The sequence below is a fragment of the Dama dama genome, chromosome 9 (assembly GCF_033118175.1).
Source record: "Dama dama isolate Ldn47 chromosome 9, ASM3311817v1, whole genome shotgun sequence".
In the NCBI taxonomy this organism is placed as follows: Eukaryota; Metazoa; Chordata; class Mammalia; order Artiodactyla; family Cervidae; genus Dama; species Dama dama.
Genome location: NC_083689.1, coordinates 46,153,733 through 46,177,605, shown reverse-complemented (window position 1 = coordinate 46,177,605; position 23,873 = coordinate 46,153,733). Strand labels below are relative to the sequence as shown.

General features: G+C 54.4%; 4 protein-coding genes and 1 non-coding gene across 6 annotated transcripts in view; 1 reads left to right on the top strand and 4 right to left on the bottom strand.

The window, feature by feature from the left end:
* Nucleotides 1-23,873, top strand: part of PLPPR3 (phospholipid phosphatase related 3) — a 43,791-nt gene that overhangs the window by 3,685 nt on the left and 16,233 nt on the right. The gene's annotated exons all lie outside the window — the stretch shown is intronic.
* CFD (complement factor D) lies at nucleotides 1,135-3,383 on the bottom strand. Its single transcript, XM_061151194.1, has 5 exons — nucleotides 3,224-3,383; nucleotides 2,456-2,612; nucleotides 2,237-2,381; nucleotides 1,892-2,149; nucleotides 1,135-1,354 (listed from the first exon to the last, which is right to left on the bottom strand). The coding sequence occupies exons 1-5, from the start codon at nucleotides 3,279-3,281 to the stop codon at nucleotides 1,193-1,195; spliced, it is 780 nt and encodes a 259-aa protein (XP_061007177.1). The 5' UTR covers nucleotides 3,282-3,383; the 3' UTR covers nucleotides 1,135-1,192.
* Nucleotides 5,093-8,090, bottom strand: ELANE (elastase, neutrophil expressed). Its single transcript, XM_061151193.1, has 5 exons — nucleotides 7,918-8,090; nucleotides 7,448-7,604; nucleotides 7,122-7,263; nucleotides 6,079-6,309; nucleotides 5,093-5,924 (listed from the first exon to the last, which is right to left on the bottom strand). Exons 1-5 carry the CDS (start codon nucleotides 7,982-7,984, stop codon nucleotides 5,718-5,720), a joined length of 804 nt encoding a protein of 267 aa, XP_061007176.1. The 5' UTR covers nucleotides 7,985-8,090; the 3' UTR covers nucleotides 5,093-5,717.
* Nucleotides 11,732-15,102, bottom strand: PRTN3 (proteinase 3). Its single transcript, XM_061151195.1, has 5 exons — nucleotides 15,036-15,102; nucleotides 14,211-14,370; nucleotides 13,656-13,797; nucleotides 12,358-12,588; nucleotides 11,732-12,010 (listed from the first exon to the last, which is right to left on the bottom strand). Exons 1-5 carry the CDS (start codon nucleotides 15,100-15,102, stop codon nucleotides 11,840-11,842), a joined length of 771 nt encoding a protein of 256 aa, XP_061007178.1. The 3' UTR covers nucleotides 11,732-11,839.
* On the bottom strand, nucleotides 12,954-13,025 carry TRNAG-CCC (transfer RNA glycine (anticodon CCC)). Its single transcript has one exon. It is a non-coding gene; the product is annotated as a tRNA-Gly (tRNA).

Below are 23,873 nucleotides of genomic sequence, written 5' to 3'. Positions count from 1 at the left end.
CTGATAATCCTACTGCTCCACCTACCAACTGGATCATTTCAGGGCCACTCCCCGGTGTCTTGGCTTAATTTAGGAAGTAACCATGGGACGAGTGAGTCTGTGATGGCTGACTGACCAGCAGTTACATTTTCCTTTCCGCTGTCACTTAAGTGCGTGCAGCTTCTTAAATCCCATATGAAAAAAAATTCCTGAGCACACTGAGGAGAACCCCCAGCCTGTCATCAGGATCACTCAGAAGTTCCATTCGTGCATCCGGGAATATATGACCCGGTTGCTATGAGCAGGGCTGGGTCTTAGCTGTGTCTCAAGAGCTTCCATGTGAATGAACCCTTCATAGCAGAAAAACACCTAGCCAGTTTCCAGTTCCAGACCCTCGTGGGGCATATGACCATTTCTCAGACCCTCAATTTCTTTATTGACCAAAGGGAGGTCAGAGGCTCCCTTTGTGGGTCAGGCTTAACACCTGGGGCCAAGTAAGTGCTGGGCTTCAGTGGCCCTTTATCCAGGGGGGAGAGGGCCCAGAGCCTCAGTCCCTGGGTTCTGCCCTGTCATCTCGCAGAAGGGTGAAACCAAGACCCAGGAAGGTGGTGAGTCATCTAGACCCCCAATCAGTGGGGCTGCTGGGACATCAGTCAGCTTTGGACAGTCAGTGAGCCACACTGCACGTGGGGACAGCCTGTGAACGCAGGCGGTACCTTGCTCTGGGCTGAATTCCAGGCTGCTCAGCAGAGTCGCACAGTGTCTCTGAGCGTTTCCCCATTTGGGACACGGTTCTAAGAACACAACCTGTCTGTGTACCTAGATCTCAGCCCAGAGCGGGGCTCTTGCACACAGTAGGCCTTCACATTCCTCTTGGGAAGCGGGAACCAAGGGGACACTACCCCATCCGCACCCCTTGCTAGGTCTCAGGACACCTCTTCTATTTCCTGGGAAGAGTAAGGGCGCCACCGTGTGGCCGAGGCGTGAAGCGAAGCCAGGCTTGAAGGGCGTGAGGCCTCCGGACTTTAGCCCGAATGTCCCTCCTTAAGGCAAATCTCAGCCTTACCATCATTACCAGGACTCCGCCGCCCCCTCAGCCTGACTCACTTCGGTCCACTCCTGCAGGCAGCGTGCAATCAATAAAGGCGGATCGGGTGCAGGAATGGATGATTTTATTGCTCGGGCCCCGTAACCGCAGCCTGTCAGGGGCTCCTTAGGCGGTTGCGCCCTCAGCCATGACGCCGTCGATCCAGGCCACATAGCTCGCCAAGCGCGTGTAGATACCGGGCTTCTTGCGGTTGCCGCAGACCCTCGAACCCGAGGTGACCACGCCCTCGGCCACGCTGCCGCACACCAGCGGGCCTCCAGAGTCGCCCTGCGTGGAGCGGGGTCATGAGGTCCCGTGCAGGCCCGCCCTCCCGCGTCCTGGTTCGGCTCCACTAGAGCCTGCTGCAGTTCCAGCCTGTTGCAATTCCGCTCAGCCCTGAGGCCTCAATCATTCCCTCACTCGTCAGTTTCCCCAGGGTCCACCCACCGCCGCCCATCAAGGCCGCGCCTCCGGATTTCGGTTCCGCCTTTTTCAAGCTCCACTCCGCCCTCCGTCCCAGTGTCTGCGCAGCAGCCCCTCGAAGCCTTCATGGTCGGGTCCCAATGCATCCACATCCTCTCCCAGTTGTTACCTCTCCTCCCAACCCTTTTTTGACCTCAGGCCAGCCATTCCCGCCCGGCCTGTGCGCAGCCCCTCTGCTGGCCCCGCCCTCCAGCATACCTGCCCTTCTCTGCCCAGTCCCCAGGGCGCCCCGCCCCTCTCCTGGACCCACCCACAACAGGCTGGTCCCCTCTCTGCCCCGCCCCTCTACAGGTCCCACCCACAGCAGGCCGGAACACTCTCTGTCCCGCCCCGCCTGCGAACCTTGCAGGTGTCCCGGCGGTTGCTCTCCGCGCACATCATTCGCTCAGTGATGGTGCCGTCGTGGTACGTTCGCAGGTTGCAGGTGGCGCGGTCGAGCACCGGCAGGAGTAGGTGCTGCAGGCGGTCGGGTTTCCGGCCGGTGTGGCTGACCACGCCCCAGCCCGCCACGTCGCAGAGAGTGCCCGCAGCCACGTCGTGGTCCTCGCGCTGCCATGGCAGGAGCTGCACGGCAGGGCCCAGCACGGCTTTCTCAGAGAGCTGGGGGATGGGGTAGAAGCCAACGTTAGGGCCAGGGCAGGGCGGAGCCCCAGGGCAGCGGGGGGACTGCGTCTAGACCCGGCAGACCTGCAGCAGGAGTAGGTCGTGGTCGATGGTCTCTGGCCGGCTGCCCGGGTGGGGCACTGCGCGGAGCACGTCGTACAGGCGCTTGGAGGGCTCCGGCTGCGACAGGGAGTGTGCGCCCAGGAGGACCTGCACCTTCCCATCGGCCCTGGGAGTGGGGTGGACGCACATCAGAACCACGTCCCCGCCACCCCGCCCCGTTCTTTGCCCCGGACCACTCACACGTCCTCCAGGCAGTGCGCTGCGCTCATCACCCACTGCTCTGCTATCAGGAAGCCTCCACACACGTGCTTGCCGTTCACCTGCACGGATGCCATGTAGGGCCGGGAGTGGGATGGAGCCTCCTGGCCACGCAGGATCCGGCCACGGGGCTGTGCCGCTGGAGGTAGGCAGGTCAGCGTGAGGACCTCGGTGGTGACTGCAGCCTAGCCCTCGGGATCCCCCGTGGACCCTGCCCTCCGGTGGCTGTAACACCCCCTCAGACCTGGAATTCCATCCTGCAATCCTCCCCAACAGAGTTAGAACCTCCCGGGGCTCCAGGGAGGAACGTCTGAGAAGACATAGGATAAGGAGTGAGGGAGCCTGGGAAAAACCCCATGCCTACACACTGGGCCTGATAGCTTCAATTTAAACACGAGGAAAGTCAGGCCGCCCAAACCCAACATCTCTGCCAGCATTCGCCTCTCGGTTTTCCAGTGTGTGGAAAACTAGATGCAAAGTTTTAAGAGTATCCCCTGGCAGTCAAGTGGTTGGGACTCTCACTGCCAAGAGCAGGGGTTCAATCCCTGGTCAGAGAATAAGATCCTGCAAGCCGCTTGGCACCGCCAAAACAAAAAACAACCCCCAAATCCCTAAAGTTTGGAGAATTCCTTGGTTTCCAGAGCCTTCTGTTCACGTGGGGCTGGGGAATAGTCCTGTTTGATGAAGGGGCCACCTTGCTGACTGCCCTGCAAGCTGGTGGCCCCCACTGGTCATCCCACATCCACTCACCACACAGGGCTGTCCCGAGGAGGATCAGAACCACGAGGTGCAGGGAGCGGTCTGCCATGATGCCGCCGTGGCCTTGACACTGACCCAGGCAGGACCCTGGGGGTGCTTTTATGAGGTTGGAAGGAGGCGGGCACTCCCACAGGCCCTATCTGCCGGGTGGGCATCGGCCCAGCTGGAGAAAGGGAAGCTGCCTGTCCATTCTCCCCAGGGGCGCGGTTCTCTCCCACGGACTTTGTACTGAGTATAGACAGGCTTCTGGGTATGCCAACTACCCCTGTGAGCCTGACCCAGGGCCAGCCCTGGTGTGGGGAGCTGCCCCTTGGATGCGCAGCGGGCAGAGCAGAGGGATGGACCCACCCTTAGCCCCCCAGCCCAGTGCCCCCTAGTGCCTATCCAGCTCCAAAAGTTTCACAACAGCAGCTGAAGACCACAGTCTGTAAACAACTAAACAACCCACTTCCTCCTTTTCCGCTCCTCCCTTCTTTCTCTTCCTCCTACAACTTGGAGAAGAGGTCAGGTGGGGGTGGGGAGAGGTCATCCAACACCCTTGTTCCCACTGGTGTGGCTCTGGAGCTTGATATCCCAACAAGTGGAATATGGGAAAAGTGATATGTAGGGGTGGCTGGAAAGACTGGATACAAGTGACAGAAAAACCAAGGCAAACTGGGTGGAATTTTCAACAAGGAAATTACATGGAAAGTTCATGGGTCCACCTTCAGCTATAGTTTGATCCAGGCACCTGAACAAGGTCAGGTCTCCCTCTGGTTCCTCCTTTCCTCCTTGATGACTTTTTTCCTCAACAGACTTCATTGTTGTGGCCCCAGGGGCCCTAGACTCAGCTCAGAAGCTGAGTCTACAAATTCCCCATCACTGTAGCCAGGGTCTCAAGCCTGCCTCTGATTGGCCGAACTTGGATCTCATGCCCCTAAACCATCTTTTGCAGGCAGGGGATGAAAGGTTCTGATGAGCAGAACCTGAGTCACACAGTCCTCTGTAAGTTGGGGATGGCGGGTCAATATCTCATGAACCTACTAGGGGGAGATGCTGGGTGCTCCCAGAAGAGTGGGGAGGAACTTGAGCTGTGAGCTGTTCCCAGTGGAAGCAGTGCACCATCTTTCCCCCTCTCCTTCTTTTCACAGTGAAAAGAAAATTAGAAAACAACATAGCAAATGTGATTCGTTAGATCCTGACATGTTTCCATACTAAAATCAGAATTTCTGAAACGAAAGCACATTTGCAAGTGGAGTCCAGATTATGTAAGTAAGCGTATTGGAAATTGCAACACAATTTGGAAATGACCCAACAAGACAGGTCAGTTCAGTGGATAACCCCGAGTGTCCCCAGATGCTCTGTTGACCTGGGAAGACTGCCAGGGTATAGTATTAAATGGAAAAAGCGATTGCTGGGCAGTGGGTCACATTTCTGAGCCGCTGGCACTTGGGGTGAGGTATACTTTCAGGAAGAGCCAGCAGACAGAGGGACTAGCAAAAGGACTGACCGTCAGGTAGGGCCCAGGCTGGTGTGCCCCACTGGGAGGATGGGGGGGGGGGGGGCGGTGCAGAGAGGAATTTATCCTGGCCTCGTGGTGTGGGGGAGGGGGTGGGGGAGGGGGCATTGCCTGATGTTACTTCTCAAATTTATTTGCTGGCTTAGGCAATTGATTCCCCCACCATCAGCCTGTGAGCCGCATGATGGCAGAGCCCGCATGTGTTGTGGGCCCCTGGGGGTTCCTTCCCAGGCTCAGGGAAGCAGAAGAGGGGTACAGGCTGGTCGCCTCCCCAGGGCTGTTGTGACTCCTTCGGGCTGAAGTGTTTCCTTGTGAGACATCTGATGTCTTTGCCTCCCTCCTCCCCCACCTCCCCACCAAGGCTGGGGAGGTTGGGGAGGGACTGTCTCCCCACTCAGTGAAGCTGAGGCTGGCCTGGGACCCCAACTCCTGGCTGGCTGCTTCCCAGACAGTCCGTCACTCTTTACTGCAGGGAAACAGAGGCTCAGAGACAGCACACAAGTTGCTCAAAGTCACAGAGCTGGGACTCGAACCCAGGCTCGTGAGTGTGACTTCATACCTGTTTGCCCCTCTGCTTCGAGAGCAGAGAGAGGACCAGCTGAGTGAATACTTCCAAAGACTCGGAGTGATGTCTGTTTTTGTAAGCATATGTGAACACCTGCTGTAGTGCTCTGTGTTCTCACCACCTGCAGCACTGGTTTGTTTAACAGGAGGGAAAACCAGAAATAGCAACTGGGATCCTTTTGTGGAAGGTAGGGAAGGGACTTCTTAACCCAGTGCCCTGAATTAGCCACCACCTGGTGGCAGTGTACTCGTGACATGCCCAAGACCTTCTCCTAAGGACTTTTCAAGACTCAGTTGTCCAACCAACAAACACGCAGACACCTTCTACAAAACAGAGGTTTTTATTGTGCCAGATGCTGAGTGATGCTTCATGGGAAAGGCCCAGCCAGGGGCAGGTGAGGGGGCGTGACAGGTGCAGCTTTTCTAGCGGGTCCTGCCCACGGGGTCCCTGGGGTGGAGGGAGGGGCCATCGTCGTCACCGTGGCGCTGGATGATAGAGTTGATCCAGTTGGCAAACTTGGCGACAGAGGCAAAGGAGTCTGGGAAGATCCCGGAGCCACAACCTCCACGGACGAAGGAATCGATCCCATGGACCAGCCCGTTGCAGACTAGGGGCCCGCCGGAGTCCCCCTGTGGAGCCAGACAAATTGGGGGGCTGGGGTCCCGGCCCAGCCCTCTCAGCTCCACCTACCTGCCCTTCAGGGTGGGGAAGATATTCCAGGGGTCTGGCTGCAGCAGCCTGGGAGGAAGTGGGGTGGGGGCTGGGGGAACCCAGGGTACTTACAAAGCAGATGCCAGCGTGCCGGCGTGGCACCAGGGTGCACACGTTGGTGGGGCGGCAGAGGCCAGTCACCACGGTCACATTGAGCTGCTGTAGGATTTGGGGCAGTGGCTGGTTTGTGCCCAGCTGGCCCCAGCCCATGGCCACGCACTGCACACCTTTGCCCACGCCCTGGTCCTGGGCAGGCAACCGGGCCACCTGCACATTGGCGTTGAGGGTGGCCATCCTGTTGAGCTGCAGAGGAGGGTGGGGGGTACGGAGCAGTCATGGGGGAGGGGCTGTGACTCTGGGGCCGGGTTCCCCTGCAGAGGCTCCACCATGATCCTGGGGTGTTTAAGAGCAGGATGCCCACCCTCAGCATGCCTCCCATCGAGCCTCACTTTCCCCATCTGTAAAGCAGGAGGAACCACCATGGCTGAGGCCACATCTTTAGATACGTCTTTTTTTTTTTTTTTCTTTTTTTATATTTATTTATTTGGCTGTGCGGGGTCTTAGTTGCAGGATGAGGGATCTAGTTTCCCAACCAGGGATGGCACCTGGGCCCCCTGAATTTGGGCGTGCAGAGTCTTAGCCACTGGACCACCAGGGAAGTCCCTGAATGTGCCTTGAATGCAGTAAACAGTAAGTGTTCAACAGAACAAACCGTGGGCCACACCAGCGACCATAAAGCCCTTGTTCTAGGACAGTCTCAGTGAATAATCATAGCTGTGCAAGCAGAGGGGAAAGGTAGGTTTCTGCCTCCAGACTCCCACCAGCCCGAATGTAGGTAATTTTGCCCCATTTCCCAAAGAAGGAGGCCGTCGGTGCCCACCGCCAGCAAAGACAGCTGCTCAGAGCTTCTGGCTGTTTTATCATCTAACCTCTGGCAGCCCTGCAGGGTGCGGGGGTGTACTTCTCCATTTCACAGCGAGGTGACTGAAGCCCCGGGATTATGGGGGACACCAGGTCTGCCCCCGCCCGCCGCACCCCCCAGTCTCCTGCTCCTCACGCCCTCCCCAAGCCTCTCAGGGCGCTGCACCTGCCCTGCCCGCCCGGCCGCCGCGCACCTGGAGAACCACGACGTCATTCTCCAGCCTCAAGGGGTCGAAGCCGTTTTCAAAGACCCTCTGGACCCTGAACATCTGCCGGGTTCGCTCCCGCCGCCGCAGGTTATGCGCCCCCAGCACCACGCGCACCGATCGAAAGTTCCTGGGGTCGGGGGGCGGACAGGAGGTGATGTGGGGGCCCCCGGGATGGGAAGCGGCGGAGAGACCCAGCAGGGGCGCAGGAGGATCCTGCAAACCCTCGCGCTTTTGCCGGAAGCCCCCATCCTGGGCCGGCCCCACGCCCCTCGCGCCCGGGACCCGATGTGTGCTTGCGCGGAGACACTCACAGGCCGTTCAGACAATGCGCTGCCGACAGGACGAAGTTGCGCGCGATGAGGGTGGCGCCGCAGAAGTGGCCTCCGCGCCGCTGCAGCGAAGCTATGAAGGGCCAGGCGTGCGGCCGGGCCGCCCGGCCCCCCACGATCTCCGAGGCCAGCGCGGGGCCTGGGGGCACAGGCGGGGGTGGGGCGGTAAGCGGAGGAGGAACCCCGACCCCTGGGACCCCCACCAGGACCCCGCCGGGTTGGGCTCCTCTATTGCTTGTCATCCAGAGAGGGGAAGGGGCGTGTGCGGTCCTCCTGCCCCGGCGCAGCCAGACCTGAAGTCCCCACAGGGTGCAGGGTGAACCCCCCTCTTCACCCTCACCACTCAGAACCTCAGTCTCCTCCTCATCCCATGAGGCTGAGGGGGCCGGCAGGGTCCAGGGCAAATGGAGAGGCAGGAGCAGAAGACCAGGGACAGACTCGACCCCACTCACCGCCCAGCAGCAGGGCCAGCAGGATGGGGGCCAGGGCGGGGCTGAAGTATCTGCAGCTTTGGGTCATGGTCGGTTGGGGGCTCCTGGGTTTCTGCCCTCCGTGCCCACCTGTCCCTCTTATAGCCCCCACACCCGGAGTCAGTTGCAGTTGCCCCACGCTGGGGCCAGGTGCCCCTACTTCCTCTCCCCATCCCAGGGACTGGGGGACGGCCGACTGGGTGACGGGAAGAACAGTTGGGGAAGGACCTGTGCAAGTGACCAGGAGGCTCCAGGAGGGTCACCGGTTCAAACTCAGGGTGCACAATTAAACTGTAATGTCAGATAGACATCTTTTTAACATAAGTGTATCCCACATATGAGCATGGGATGTAGTTATGTACAAAATTTATCTGACATTCAAAGTTAGCAGGGTGTCCTGTGTAAGTGAAGTGAAAGTTAGCCGCACAGTTGTGTCCGCCTCTTTGCAATCCCATGGACTATAGCCCCCCAGGCTCCTCTGTCCCTGGAATTCTCCAGGCAGTAATACTGGAGTGGGTTGCCATTTCCTTCTCCAGGGGATCTTCCTGACCCGGGGATTGAACCCGGGTCTCCTGCACTGCAGGCAGATTCTTTACCACCAGAGCCACTAGGGAAGCCAATATTCCCTACATGTAGTTTTGTACGAAGTTAGTTAGCAGGGCGTCCTGTATTTTTGCTAAATGTGGTCATGCATGCATGCATGCTAAGTTGCTTAGTTGTGTCCAACTCTTAGGGACCCCACGGACTGTAGTCTGCCAGGCTCCTCTGTCTGTGGGATTCTCCAGGCAAGAATACTAGTCACTCTGGCCCAAAGGAATTGTTTGGGATGCCACGTGCCTCAGTTTCCCCTGGGCTCTCTGATAACAGCAATCATGTGCACCCAGCTCTGTCCTAATATTTTGCAGGCATGGCGGGGTCTCCACATGAGCCACCTGCCCAGTGACATGGTTGGGGGAGTTGGGCTTTGAACCCAAAATTCACAGCTAGAGGGGAACTTGCTGACTCTTCCTCGGCTTTGGATGTCCCTCTGGGAGCCTGGACTTCCAACCTGTCTTTGGTTGCTGCGCCTAACAGGGAACTCACTCCTACCTGGGATTCGGTCAGTCTCTGGGGGCCCTCTGAGGTTCTGGGAAGGAACCCCTCCCAACCCATCCCACCCCTGCCCCTCTGAACTTCTCTGAAACTCCTTCTAGCCAGAGCCAGAGGAGAGAATTCCCTCCTAGGCCTGGAGGCTGGACCATGGATCTCCATCCAAGTTTGAGGGCTTTGGCATGGACCTTGGGAGAGCTCAATCTGGACAAGGGAGATGGGGTCCCCCAGGGCCAATCCCCAGCCCCACGGCGCCTGTTCCCCTCATCCCACCCACCTCCCAACCCCAGCTGCTCCAGCTGTAACGGCTGTAGCCAAGGCTGTCGCAAGAAGCAACGTTCTCCTGGCTTGGAGCAAGGCTCGGGGCGGGAACCAACGGATCCATCTGAGGAAGAGGCAGGCGGGGGCACCCAGGGACACCCAGAGCCCAGCTGGGGTGGGAGTCCAGTTTGTCCCTGGGTGCCCCCCCACCCCTGGTGTGTGGCCACAGGCAAGTCAACCCCCATCTCTCCCCTCTTTGCAGGTTCCCCACTTTGTTGAGTTAAAGCTACCATAGAGCACTTGGTAAGCACCTGCTGTATACATAACCCAGTTTCCATCAGGGCTAGGGAGAATGGAGGAGGCTGTGTCTCAGGTGGGGAGACCAGATTTAAACAAAGTTGGATCTTTTGAGGACCACCTGCATGCTACATCCTCACAGGTTGCGATGGCTAAACTTGTGGACTCCAGGGAACTTGCCCACTGTGACTTCAGGCCCTCTCCAAGCCTCAGTTTCCTCATCTGTAAAATGGAAGCTGTAGGTTCCCAGTTCACGAGATTGTCCCACGGATTAAATGAATGAACTTGTATGAAGTTCTTAGATAAGAAAGTGCCGTCCTTGAGGGTTTGTTAACCATTAACCCTCTCCCAGAGGGTATGGTGATGATCCTCTTGGGGGTGTTCTGGTTCCCATCAGAGTAGTGATGCCACGTGGAGCATCTCACAGGACAATGATGCTCTGGAAGCTAGGGGATCCTGTGTTGCTGAGGGCCGCCCTGCTCTCCCCGGCCAACCCCCTCCCCGGGTCACTTCTCTGCAACATCCTGTTTATAATTCCTGTGGCTCAGTCCTCCCCTGAATGTCAACAGCCTTGTCAACCTCCAGAAGTCAGCCCCAGCTCCCAGGTCCCTGTTCTCCCCTCCTTGGATCTGATCATTTTTGTGCAGAGCTTTCCTCTGACTCATCTTACATACACACACACACACACACACACACACACACACAACACACACACTCATGTGCTGGAGCTCACAGAAAATAGAAAACACCCAGGACTGTTTTTTCTGGGTCTTTCTGTTCCCATCAATGGGCTCAGTCCAACATGCCCTCCAGCAAACCTCATTTATCCCCAGCGCTGCGGGAGAGGTCCCTCTGGGCTTTTTATAGAAACCACTTCCCTGCCTTGGGCCCGTGGGAGCTGCGGGGGGGGAATTCCCGGCCCTCCCCTGACGTTTATCAGCGGGGGTTTCCCAGAATTCCGGCCTTGCCCCAGGTCTAGCGTAGGCTCGCTCCTGCTGCTGCTGCAAGCAGCCTCAGCTCCTCGGCTGGGGTGGTCAGCTGAGTTGTGAAACAGTTAAAAAGGCAGCGGGCCTGAGGGGATTCTGGCTCCAGCTCGAATTTGCATGTTGCCACCAGGGGGCAGCAGAGTAAATCAATAACCAAAGAGCTGCCTTCCAACTCTGGTGTGTGCCCAGAGCTGGTTGGCTCCTCTCTCTGAGCCTCTGTTGCTGCATTGCCATGGCCACCATGGCAATGGCTGTGACTCCATGGCTGGCCTGTGACCCCTACCTCTGCCTTGCCTCAGGCTCCTCCTCTAGACCCCGCGTCATCTGGTGGCTGTGTGTGCTCCAGCCCTGCCCCTCCCTGACCTGCTCTCCCTCCCCCATTCAGTTGGCCTTGCTGTTCCCCACATCCCCAAGCTACGTCTGATGTAGGGCCCTTGCCTGGTCTGTGCCTTGTCTGTACAACCCTTCTTTTGTTCCTGTTCCTGCACTGCGAGTCAGCTCGGTCATTGCCACCTCCTCCAGGAAGCCTTCCTGATGGCCCTCTGCTGGCCCCTACTTGTTCAGGAGCCCCACAGGCCCTGGGCACCCCAGGTTGTGATGACTTAGTCAAGAGGCCATTTTGATGAAAGGGCTTCCCTGGTGGCTCAGACAGTAAAGAATCTGCCTGCAATGCAGGAGTCCCAGGCTTGATCCCTGGGTCAGGAAAATCCCCTGGAGAAGGGAATGGCTATGTACTCCAGAATTTCTGCCTGGAGAATTCCGTGGGCAGAGGAGCCTGGCAGACTGCAGTCCATGGACTCACAAAGAGTCGGACACAACTGAGCGACTAACTAATACACATAGAACTGGACAGGACACTCCCAGCCCCCAGAGCCAGAGTGGGGCTCCTTGGACACTTGGAAATGTGTGGGGCGACTCCATTTTCCAGATGAGGAAACTGAGGCACAGAGAGGGGCAGCCACGTGCCCAGGGTCACACAGGCAGGGTTGTGGGCATCTGGGGAGTGGGATCCATGGTGACCTGGGCCCTCATCTGAACTCCAGGCCTCTGTTCTCACCCCCACCCTGAGTTTGGGTTTCAGGACCCAGACACTGAGGAGCCTGACCCGTTCTCCCTAACATTGCCTGTGGGAAGGACACACAGGAGCCAGGGGGGTGGTTCAGCTTTTATTGACGGCACAGGTGGGGCTGCCAGGGAGGGGGAGATGGGGCACGGACACAGAAACAGACCCACCGCCTCTGTCCACAGCGCCTGCAGGGGTTCTGGGGGGCTCAGGGGCTGTCCTCGCCCCCAACGCTGCTTAGCACGGAGTTGATCCAGTCCACATAGAGGGAGACACGAGCAAAGAAGTCAGGGTACTGGCCAGTGGCACATCCCCGGATCACAAAGGAGTCCACGCCCTGGAGTATCCCATCGCAGATTAAGGGGCCCCCGGAGTCCCCCTGTGGAGGGGCAGGTTGGTCAGTCCCTCAGGCCAGGCCAGCAGCCAGACGAGGCTGCCTCAGGGAAGGGGCCGCGCAGGGATGAAATGCTCCCTGTCTCACTGAAGCCACTCCAGTGAGATGGGGAGATGGGTGTGGCCACAGAGTGGGGGTTGGTCACCCACTCGAGGGGCCACTGGATGGATGAGCCCCCAGACCCACAAAGGCCACATCACCCCTCACGACGGGTGTGCCCACCTTCCAGATGGGGAGCTCAGGAAGGAGAAGGCAGGGCTGGGTCCCCGTCGCCCACCCTTCCTCCCCGGGGCAGTTCCTGCGGTCCCTGCGCCAGAGCCGCCAGTACGTACGAAGCAGATGCCAGCGCTGCGTCGGGGCACGTAGGTGCACACGTTCTGTGGCCGGCACAGGAAGGTGACCACGGTGACATTGAGCTCCTGTAGGACCTGGGGTAGCGGCTCGAGGGTGCCCAGGCGGCCCCAGCCCATGGCCAGGCACTGGGTGCCATGGGGCAGTGGCTGGGCCTGCTGGGGGAGCTGAGCCACCGCTACATGGGTGTTGAGGGTGGCCGGCTGGTCCAGCTACAGCAGAGGGTGGGGGTGAGGGGGCAGTGAGCTCCCGCCTCCGGACCCCCATCCACCCACAGACCATTATCCCAAAGTGCCTCCTCCCGGCTTTCGCACATGCTGTTCCCTCTGCCTGGCTCAAGGGTCACCTCCTCCAGGGAGGCTGTCCTGATCACCCTCCAAACTCACAAGGGCTCAGTTTAACCTTCCTTGCAGCCATGAGCCACCTGTTTCCAGCACTGGTCACCGTGGTGTTCATTCACATACAAAGCACTTATTGAGCACCAACTGTATGCTTTTTTTTAAAAACTATTTATTTATTTGACTGTTGGGTCTTAGTTGCGGCATGCAAACTCTTTGTTGGGGCATATGGGATCTAGTTCCCTGACCAGAGATCGAACCTGGGCCCCCTGCATTGGGAGCACAGAGTCTTGCCACTCGACCACCAGGGAAGTCACCCAACTGTATGCTTGATCCTGGCTAGGCCCTAGGGACACTACATCTCTGCTCTGGGAGCTTATCTTTGGGTCAGGAAGGGCTGAGAAGAGGAGGGCAGGTGGCACAGTCAAGGGAAATAGAGCCTCATCCTGAACAGTGAGTGGGGGGCATCACTCAGGTGATACAGGGACAGCCTAGGGAGGCCTCCCTGAGGAGAGGAGGCTGGTGCCAAAGCTGTGGGTGCCCAGTCACTTCAGTCGTGTCCGACTCTTTGCGACCGCATGGACTGTAGCCCGCCAGGCTTCTCCATCCATGGGATTCTCCAGGCAAGAATACTGGAGTGGGTTGCCATGCCCTCCTCCAGGGTATCTTCCCGACCCAGGGATTGAACCCTCATCTCTTGCATCTCCTGCATTGCAGGCGGATGATTCTTTATCCACTGAGCCACCTGGGAAGCCAAAGGTGAGGGTATCTGGGAACAGTGTAGGGAGAAGGAAGGGGACACAGCCGGGAAAAGTCCACGAGGAGAGTGGGGGTGGGGGGTGGGGTCCCCGCATACTCCGAAGTTGGTGCCTGGCCTGGCCTCCCGCCCCGCAGCGGGAGGCGCTGGAGGGTGGAGCACAGCGCCGGCACCGCCCACTTACCTGCAGCAGGAGCACGTCATTCAGCTTCTCCTGCGGGTCGTAGTTGTTCTCAAACAGGCGACTGATGCCGAGCCTCTGCTGGGTGGGCTCGGCGGTCAGCAGGCGGTGGGCTCCCAGTACCACGCGCACGCGCTGAGGGTTCCTGAGGGTCGGGGAGTTCGTGCTAAGCTTACCCGTGCTCCCCATGCCCGTCCTGAAGCCCAGGGTGCAGCCCCTCAGGGACTCCCCACCGCTGCCCCCAGGAGACCCGCCACCCCGTCTGCATCTTGCCCCCAAAGGTTGGGCCCCTGGCTTGAGCTCATCCTCCTGGGGCATCAGGGGGCCACGTCGGGCGGGGGGAGCGGGCAGGGCAGGTGCCCGCCTAGTCTGGGATGAGAGGGTTGGGCAGGTGGACGGATGGAAGGGTGAGGCCAGGCGAAGCGCAGGCAGGGCCGCACCCCCGACTCGGACCCTCGGGCAGGCCGGCCCTCCGCCCCCCGGAGTCCGGACTCCCGACTTCCGAGCAGGTCCGCCCTCCTCCTCGGACCCCGGCCCGTCACTCTCCGGCGCACTCACACGTTGTTCAGGCAGTGAGCGGCGGTCAGCACGAACCTCGGATGCACCAGGGTACCCCCGCAGAAGTGGCTGCCGGAAGCCAGCTGCAGCGACGCCATGTAGGGGCGCGAGTGGGGCTGGGCTTCCCTTCCGCCCACGATCTCCGCGGCCTGGGCTGCTCCTGGGGACGCCGGGGTCAGGGGCAGTCGCCTCGTCTGACACCCCCGCCCCACCTCCAGGAAGCCCAGACGGGGCACGGGGAGGAGGCAGAGTCGCTGCCTGGCCCGGAATCCTGCGGAACCTGCGTTTCCCCATCTGCAAACTGGGGGTCCCATAGCAGCACCGATTGGGGTCTGCTGAGGGAAAGGGACCCGGCCTGGGACTGTTAGCGCTGGGGCGGAGAACCCCGAGGTCATCATCTATTACTCCTGGAGGCTCCGGGAGGCCCAGCGCCCAGTCCTGGGGGCCAGGAGATGGACAAGCTGAGGCATGAGTCAGGCTCCTTGGGGTGAGGGTGGAGGCCCCTCACCCGGGCCTCCTATGACACCTGCCTCATTCACCAGGTCAGGCGTTCATTGGTGTGCCCTCACACACATATTAAGCGCTTGCTGTTTGCCAAGCACTGCCTGGGGATTCCAGTTACACTGAGTCCCCAGGATACCTGCCTGGGCGGGAGGGACTAGGCTTTGCCCACTTCACAGGTGGGGAAACAGACCCACCCCCCTCCTTTCCTCCTACCCTCCCCTTGAGGCTCCCGTCCTGAGCCTGATCCTGCCTCACTCTCCCCATCTGGGCAGTGAGGGTGTGGGACAGGTGGACAGCTGGGCGGACGTGGACACCACTCACCACCCAGCAGCACAGCCAGCAGCACTGGGGCCAGGGAGGGGCAAGGGGGTCTGCAGTTTCCGGGCATGGTCCAGCGGTGCCCCCTGCCCATGTGCCCACCCCCTCTTATAGTCGCATTCAGCAGGCCGTTGGGGTTGCCCCATGCCTGGGTTGGACGTCCCCACTTCCTCCTTCCAACTCCAGGGCTTCAGGAAGCTTGGGGTTTAAAGCTGCACCCCAAGAAGGCTGCAGGGGCTTCAAGCTCAGGCTCAGGGTCCCGCCCCACCCCCAAGAGGTGTGAAAAGCTGGCTAGCACCCACCCCCCGCTGGGGTCCTCTGGGTCAGGGGGCAGTGTGGCCACAGTCCTCCAGCCTTCCGCACTTCAAAGTGGACTTTGCCCCCCTCCTACAGGGTCCCCGTAGCCCCAGCAAGGTCGGATATGGCTGGTGTGTGCAGGGCTTAGGGTGAAGCCCCCTCTGTGGGACATAAAAGGGAATGAGGGGGTGTCTCAGCACCCTTAACCTTCTCACACCCACAGGGTCATCTCTCTGCCCTGACTTTGTCTGGGGGATTCACGCTTCATTCCATAGCAGAGTTCTGGCCTGGGGTGGTCTTCCCCCAGGGACACCTGTGGTTATCATGACTAGGGTGGGGGCACCTGGCAAGGAGTGGCTGAGGCCAGAGATGCTGTTCCGTATCAGGGGTGGGAGGGTGGGGGAGACTTGGGTGCCCAGGAGACATTTATTTATTTGTGTCTTTATTTATAACTGGCTCAAACCTACAGAAGCATAGGTAGAAGAGCTCATGAAATTGGGGGGCAAAAACACACTTTTCAGGTTTTTTATGTTGAAACCATTTCGCGTTTTCAGAAGTCTGCAAGGTTCCCAGACTTGCTGCCACGGCATCCCTGGGACCCTGGTCTTGCACAAATGTTGTCTCTTCCACAGGTCGCCTGGATGTCACAATCGCCCGTCCCTGGTTCAGGAGCCCCCCTGAGTCTCCTCGGCTCTGGGGCAGCTGCTCAGCCTTCCCTGTCCCTCCTATTGTGTACTGGTGGGCATTTGGAGCTTGTGTGGGGCCCCCACATGGAGTCAGGGTCTGTGTGCTGGGCGGAGGTCCCACGGACTCCAGGTCCGTCCTGCCAAGTCACACTTTCCCCTTTGGAATGATATAGTGTCTGGGAGGATCGTCCGAGGCAGAAACAGCCTGTTTTGCCTTTTGCCCACTGAGGACCCTTGCAGTTGGCTGCCCCACCTCTGTCGACACATTTTTATTTTTTAAATTTTATTGAAGTATGGTTGATTTACAACATTGTGTTAATTTCTTCTGTACAGCAAAGTGGCTCAGTTATACATACCTCTATATATATATATATATATATATATGTTCTTTTCCATATTCTTTTCCATCATAGTTTGTCATAGGATATTGAATGTAGTACCCTGCGCCGTACAGTAAGATCTTGTTGTTTATCCATTCTACATATACTAGTTTGCATCTGCTAATCCCAGACTCCCAGTACAGTCCTTCCCCCCCTCCTAGCCCCTTGGCAATCACAAGTCTGTTCTCTATGTCTGTGAGTCTGTGTCTGTTTTGTAGATATGTTCATTTGTGTCATATTTTAGATTCCACATACAAGTGATATCATATGGTACTTGTCTTTCTCTTTCTGACTTACTTCATTTGGTTTGAAAATCTCTAGGTCCATCAGTGTTGCTGCAAATGGCATCATTTCATTCTTTTTTATGTCTGAGTGGTATTCTGTTGTATACATGTACCACATCTTCATTCTTCTGTCAGTGGATGTTTAGGTTTTTTCCATGTTTTGGCTATTGTAAATGGAACTGCTGTGAACATAGGGGTGAATATATCTTTTTGAGTTCTAGTTTTGTTTGGGTGTGTGCCCGGGAGTGGGATTGCAGGATCATATGGTAGCTCTAATTTTAGTTTTTCAAGGAACCTCCATCCTGTTCTTCACAGTGACAGCACCAATTTACATTCCCACCAACAGTGTAGGAGGGTTCCCTTTTCTCTACACTCTCTGCAGCATTTGTTCTTTGTAGACTTAAAAAAAAACAGTTATTTGGCTGTGTCAGGTCTTAGTGGCACCATGCGGTATCTTTCATTGCTGCACAGACTCTCTAGCTGTGGCGTGGGGCCTCAGTAGTTGCAGTGTGTGGCATTAATTGCTCCAAGGCATGTGGGATCTTAGTTCCCTGACCAGGGATTGAACCCATGTCCTTTGCATTGCAAGGCGAATTCTTAACCACTGGATCACCAGGGAAGACCCATTTGTAGACTTTTAAAAAATTAATTATTTTTGGCTGTGCTGAGTCTTTGTTGCTGTGCACAGGCTTTTCTCTAGTTGAGACAAGAGGGGGCTACTCTAGTTGTGGTGCACAGGCTTCTGTTTGCAGTGGCTTCTCTTGTTGAGGAACGTGGGCTCTAGGCATCTGGGCTCAGTAGTTGTGGAGCACGTGCTCAGTTGCCCCTCAGCAGTGGATCAGGGATTGAACCTGTGTCCCCTGCATTGGCAGGCAGATTCTATTTTTTTTTTTTTTTGAGGCATTTTATTTTTTAAATGTCTACATAAACTGCTTTAGAATGGATGCACCATGAACTTTTTCCCCTGAACCTTATAAACTTTTTGTTTTGTATCGAGGTATAGCCGATTAACAGGTGAACAGCAAAAGGACTCAGTCATACATATACATGTATCCATTCTCTTCCAAACCCTCCTCCCATCCAGGCTGGCAGATAACATTGAGTAAAGTTCTATGTGCTATACAATAGGTCCTTGTTGGTTTTCCATTTTGAATACAGCAGTGTGTACATGACCTTCCTAAACTCCCTAACTATCCTCCCCCTGCCCTCACAACCATAATTTCCTTTTCTAAGTCTGTGAGTCTTTATATGTTTTGTAAGTAAGTTCATTTGTATTGTTGCTTTGTAGATTCCACATGTAAGGAATGTTATACAATGTTTCTCCTTCTATGTGGGACTTCACTTCACTCAGTATGACACTCTCTAGGCCCATCCATGTTGCTGTGAATGGCATTATTTCATTCTTTTAAATGGCTGAGTAATATTCTATTATATATATCACATACATATACATATGTTATATATATATATATGTGTGTGTGTATATGTGTGTGTGTGTGTATATATATATATATATACACACACACCACATCTTCTTTATCCATTCCTCTGTTGTAGGACATTTAAGTTGCTTCTGTGTCTTGGCTATTTTAAACAGTGCTTCTATGAACATAAGGGTACATGTATCCTTTCAGATAATGTTTTTCTCCAGATATATGCCCAGGAGTAGGATTTCAGGGTCATATGGTAGCTCTATTTTTAGTTTTTTAAGGAACCTCCATACTGTTCTCCACAGTGGCTGTACCAATTTACATTCCTACCAACAGTGTAGGTATGTACACTGTACATACATTGTACCTTTTCTCTATACCCTCTCCAACATTTGTTATGGATTCAGAAATACATTTATTTATTTATTTGGCTGCCCCAGGTCTTAGTTGCAGCATGTGGAATCATTAGTTGCGGCATGTGGGATCTAGTTCCCTGACGAGGGATTGAACCCAGGCCCCCTGAATTGGGAACATGGAGGCTTAGCCATTGGACTACCAGCGAAGTCCCTGTGTGTGTTTTTTTTTTATGCTGGCCATTCTGACTGGTGTTTTGATTTGTGTTTCTCTAATAACTAGCAATGTTGAACATCTTTTTACCTGCCTGTTGGCCATCTTTATGTCCTCTTTGGAGAAATGTCTGTTCAGGTCCTCTGCCCATTTTTTGTGGGGGCTGTTTGTTTTGATGCTGTGAAGCTTCATAAACTGCTTATAAATGTTGGAGACGAATCCCTTATCAGTCACACTTTTGAAAATATTTTATCCCAAACTGTGGGTTGTCTTTTCATGTTGTTTTTTGTTTCCTTTGCTATGCAAAAACTTTTGAATTTAAGTAGGTCCCATCTGTTTGTTTTTGTTTTTATTTCCATTTTTCTGGGAGATGGATCAAAAAAGATGCTGCTGTGATTTATGTCAGAGGGTTTTCTGCCTATGTTTTCCTCTAGGAGTTTTATAGTATCTGGTCTCATATCTAGGTCTTTAATCCATTTTGAGCTTATTTTTGGGTATAGAGTTAAAGAATGATCTGAACTTCCTTTTTGCATGTGGCTGTCCAGTTTTCCCAGGACCATTTGTTGAACACTGTCTTTTCAGCATTGTATAGTCTTGGCTGTTTTGCCATAGATTAATTGGCCATAGGTGCATGAGTTTATTTCTGGGTTTTCTCTCCTGTTCTCTCCTGATCTATGTTTCTACTGTTGTGCCAGTACTATACTTTTTGATGGCTGTAGCTTTGTAGTATAGTCTAAATTCAGGGAGCCTGACTCCTCCAGCTCTGTTTTTCTTTTTCAAAATTGACTTGGCAGGCAGATTCGTAACTACTGGACCACCAGAGAAGTCCCTTGAAGACTTTAATAGTGGCCATTCTGACTGATGTGAGGTGATACCTCATTGTAGTTTTGATTTGCATTTCTCTATGAATTAGCAATGTGGAGCAGCTTTTTGTGTGCCTGTTGCCCATCTGTATTGCCGACACATTTTTAATTCATGCACGAGCCGGTTCACTTGGGAAAGGTCCCCAGGTCCTCCTGCAGGGTGTCTGCCACAGCTCTGGGTGTGGCTCTGACATGTCCCCACAGAACCCCCGGGGCTGCTGTGCTGTCTGCTTTCAGAACAGGATTTTCTCTTTCAACAAGAGCATCTTTGCAGACTATCTCCTTCTGGTCCAGCAGGCCGGCTGCTCGGTGCCTCGGTTCCCCTACCTGTATGGTGAGGTGGGGCTCTCCCAGCAAGTATACTGGAGTGGTTTGACATTCCCTCCTCCAGTGGATCAGATTTTGTCAGAACTCTCCACTATGACTCCTCAGTCTTGGGGGTGGCCCTACACTGCATGGCTCATAGCTTCATTGAGTTATGCTTATGCTTTCAGACTGTGGTCCTGGAGCAGACTCTTGAGAGTCTCTTAGACTGCAAGGAGATCAAACCAGTCAATCCTAAAGGAAATCAACCCTGAATATTCACTGGAAGGACTGATGCTGATGCCGAAACTCCAATACTTTGGTCACCTGATGTGATGAACCAACTCATTGGGAAACCAACTTTCCCTGATGCAGGGAAAGATTGAGGGCAGGAGGAGAAGAGGGCAACAGAGAATGAGATGGTTGAATGTCATCACCAGTTCAGTGGACATGAACTTGGGCATACTCCGGGAGATGGTGTGGGACAGGGAAGCCTGGTGTGCAGCAGTCCACAGGGTTGCAGAGTTGGACACAACTTGGTAACTGAACAGTAGTGGGGTGATGGTAGCCATAGTCCCTCCCCGGGGATGACAGTGGGAGGGTGGGATAAATGAGAGCATTGGAGGGTGCTGGGCACACGGTGAGCAGAGGTGCCAGCCGTGTCACTGTCACCGTCACACCAGGCTCCATAGTTCCTCATCTGGGTTCACATTCTGCTGTGCTTTGTGAATCTGGGCTGGGCACACCACCTCTCCGAGCCTCAGTTTCCGCATCTGTTAGTGATGGGGGTGATGAGAACATCCCCATGTCAGGGGTTGATTCACCTGATACAGAAGAGAGCTCCATGAACTGTCAGCTGATGAAACAGGACACACACGGAGCATCACTCAGTCCTGAAAAGGAAAGAAACTTGCTACCATGTGGATGGTCCCTGAGGACATGATGCTCAGTGAGAGGAGCAGACACAGAAGGACACACAGGGTGTGATTCCACTGATGGGAAACGTCCAGAACAGGCTGATCCACAGACACAGACAGTGGGTTCCTGGTTGTTAGTGGCTTGGGGAGAAGAAGGGTGACTGCAGATGGTGATGGGGCTTCTTTTGGGGTGATGGAATATTCTGGAATTAGAGGCGGTGGTTGCACAATCCCATGACTGTACTAAATGTCCCTGAATTGTTAAGTAAGTGAGTTGTATGTATGGTATGTGAAGTACATTTCAATAAATCTTTAACCAAAGAAAGAAAAAGAAAGACACACATACATAACTTTGCTAGAGAATGGCCCAGAAGGTCCTGGCAGGGAGCTCTCACCCCCCAAGGAGCCTCTCAGAGTCAGGGGGTGTTCACAGCATCAGTCACAACAAGGGGATGGCCTGGGGTCGCCTCTCTGCTCCAGGCCTGGGATGGGGGCCGGCAGGTGAGCGCAGGACTAGGGGGCTTCCTGAAGGCGGAGGCTGGTCTGGAGGATAGGACAGTGTGGGCCTGGGTGGGGAGCTGGGGGCACTGGGGGTTGTAACTTGGAGGGAACTCTCTGGGGCCTTGGGGGTCAGGCCCACGGGTGGAGAGGAAGCGGGGCTGGAAGCTGCGGCTTTGTCCCCTTCCTGCTCCAACTGTAGTTGGTGCAACAGACAACGGTCTTGCCAGGAATTGGAGCTGGGAGGGGGCTGAGCAGACCTGAGCGGACACACCCGGGACCCAGGGAAGGTGACCGAGAGAGGCTCATCCTCAGGGTTTCTGTCTCTTTTTTCTCTCCTCTCTTTAAAAAAAGAAAACACTCTATCCTCGAGGGTGTCAGTGTCTGGGGCTCCAAGCTGGGACCCTCTGCTCTGGGACCCCAACCCCCAGGGCTTCAGTTTCCCCATCTGAACAGTGAACAGGTGGGACCCCTGGACTGTTCTGGGCTCCTGAGACACACGTTTCTCTCTGGGCTTCACTTTCCCCTTCTGTAAAGAGGACCCACAGACACAGAGAGTGAGTTCCTGGTCATCATGGGGTCGGGGAGGAGATGGGGGGTGATGCTGATGGGAATAGGCTTCTATTGAGGTGATGGAATGTCCTGGAATTGGATAGCAAGGTTTGGATGGTGAGGGCTACACAGCCTAGTGAAATGCACTAGGTATATTTTGAATTGTACACTTTAAAAAGGTGAATGTTATGTTATGTGAATTTCATCAATAAATTATGAAAAACAAATAAACTCAATGAATATTCAGGGTTGATTTTCTTTAGGATTGACTGGTACGATCTCCTTGCAGTCTAAGGGACTCTCAAGAGTCTTCTCCAGCACCACAGTTTGAAAGCATCAATTCTTTGGCGCTCATCCTTCTTTATGGTCCAACTCTCACATCCATACATGACTACTGGAAAAACCATAGCTTTCGCTATATGGGCTTTTGTCAGCAAAGTGATGTCTCTGCTTTTTGATACACTGTCTAGGCTTGTCATAGCTTTTCTTCCAAGGAACAAGTGTCTTTTAGTTTCATGACTGCAGTCACTGTCCACAATGATTTTGGAGCCCAAGGAAATAAAATCTATCACTGCTTCCACTCTTTCCCCTACTATTTGCCATGAAGTGATGGGACCAGATATCATGATCTTAGTTTCTTTAATATTGATTCATTATTCCCCAGGTATTTTTATAACATTTTATGTTTTTTATTTTTGACTGTGCTGGGTCTATGTCACCACATGCAGGCTTTCTCTAGTTTGTGGCGAGTGGGGGCTACTCATTGCACTTCTCAGGCTTCTCATTGTGGTGGCTTTTCTTGTTCTGGACCACAGGCTCTAGATGCTTGGGCTTCAGTATTTGCAGTACTGGGGCTTAGTTGACCCTCAGCATGTGGGATCTTCCCAGACCAGGGATCAAACCTGTGTCCCCTACATTGGCAGGCAGATCCTTAACCACTGGACCATCAGGGAAGTTCCTAAGTATATTTTTAAAATGCATGTATAATATGTAATTGGTACTAATATATAATGTAAGATTTAACTTTAAAATATATATATATATATTTATTTGACTGTGCCAGGTTTTAGTTGTAGCATGTGGGATCTAGTTTCCTGACCAGGGATTGAACCCAGGCCCCCTACATTGTGAGCATGTAGTCTTAGCTACTGGACCCCCAGGGAAGTCTGTGATTTACAATTTTATTTTAGTTTAATAAATTATATGTATTAAGTTTTGCATATCATTTATATAGTTATATTTATTATGTTTTATATGTTCTTTATACAAGTATATTTATGTTTTATACATCATTATATAATTATATTTATTGTTTAATGTTTATGTTTTAGTTCCTTTCATATTAGGTTCATTATCTTTCTGTGATTCAAGTGGCAGTCTAAAGCCAGTTTCTCATGTGTTTCTTGACTTCGCTGTACAATATACAGCCAGCTATCAGTGTTCGCACGTTCCACACCCACGGATTTAACCCACCGCAAATCAAAAATATTTGGAAAAAAATTTACCGAAAAGTTCTAAAAAGTAAAACTTGAATTTGCTGTAGGCAGGCAGCTATTTGCACAGCATTGACATTGTATTATATCAAGTGCAGAGAGGATGTATGTAGGTCGCTTGCAAATATGACACCACTTGATACAAGGGGCTTGAGCATCCAGGGATTTGGGTATCCACGAGGGTCCTGGAGCCAAGCCCCTGCAGACACAAAGCAGTAGTAGCAGTGAAAATGTCAGTCGCTCAGCCCTGTTCCATCTGTGCAACCCCAAGGACTGGAGCCCACCAGGCTCCTCCTTCTACGGGATTCCCCAGGGAAGAATACTGGAGTGGGTTGCCATTCCCTTCTCCAGAGGATCTTCCCCACTCAGGGATCAAACCCACATCTCCTGCATTGCAGGCAGATTCTTCACCATCTGAGCCACCAGGAAAGCCCCAGGGGTGACTGTATTCCCCACCATCATGACAGACAGTTCATGGGGGCTGTGATCTCACAGGTGTGGGTTCAGAGCCCAGCTCTGGCTGTGTGGCCTCAGGGGAGTCACCCAATCTCTCTGAGCCTCGGTGCTGCCT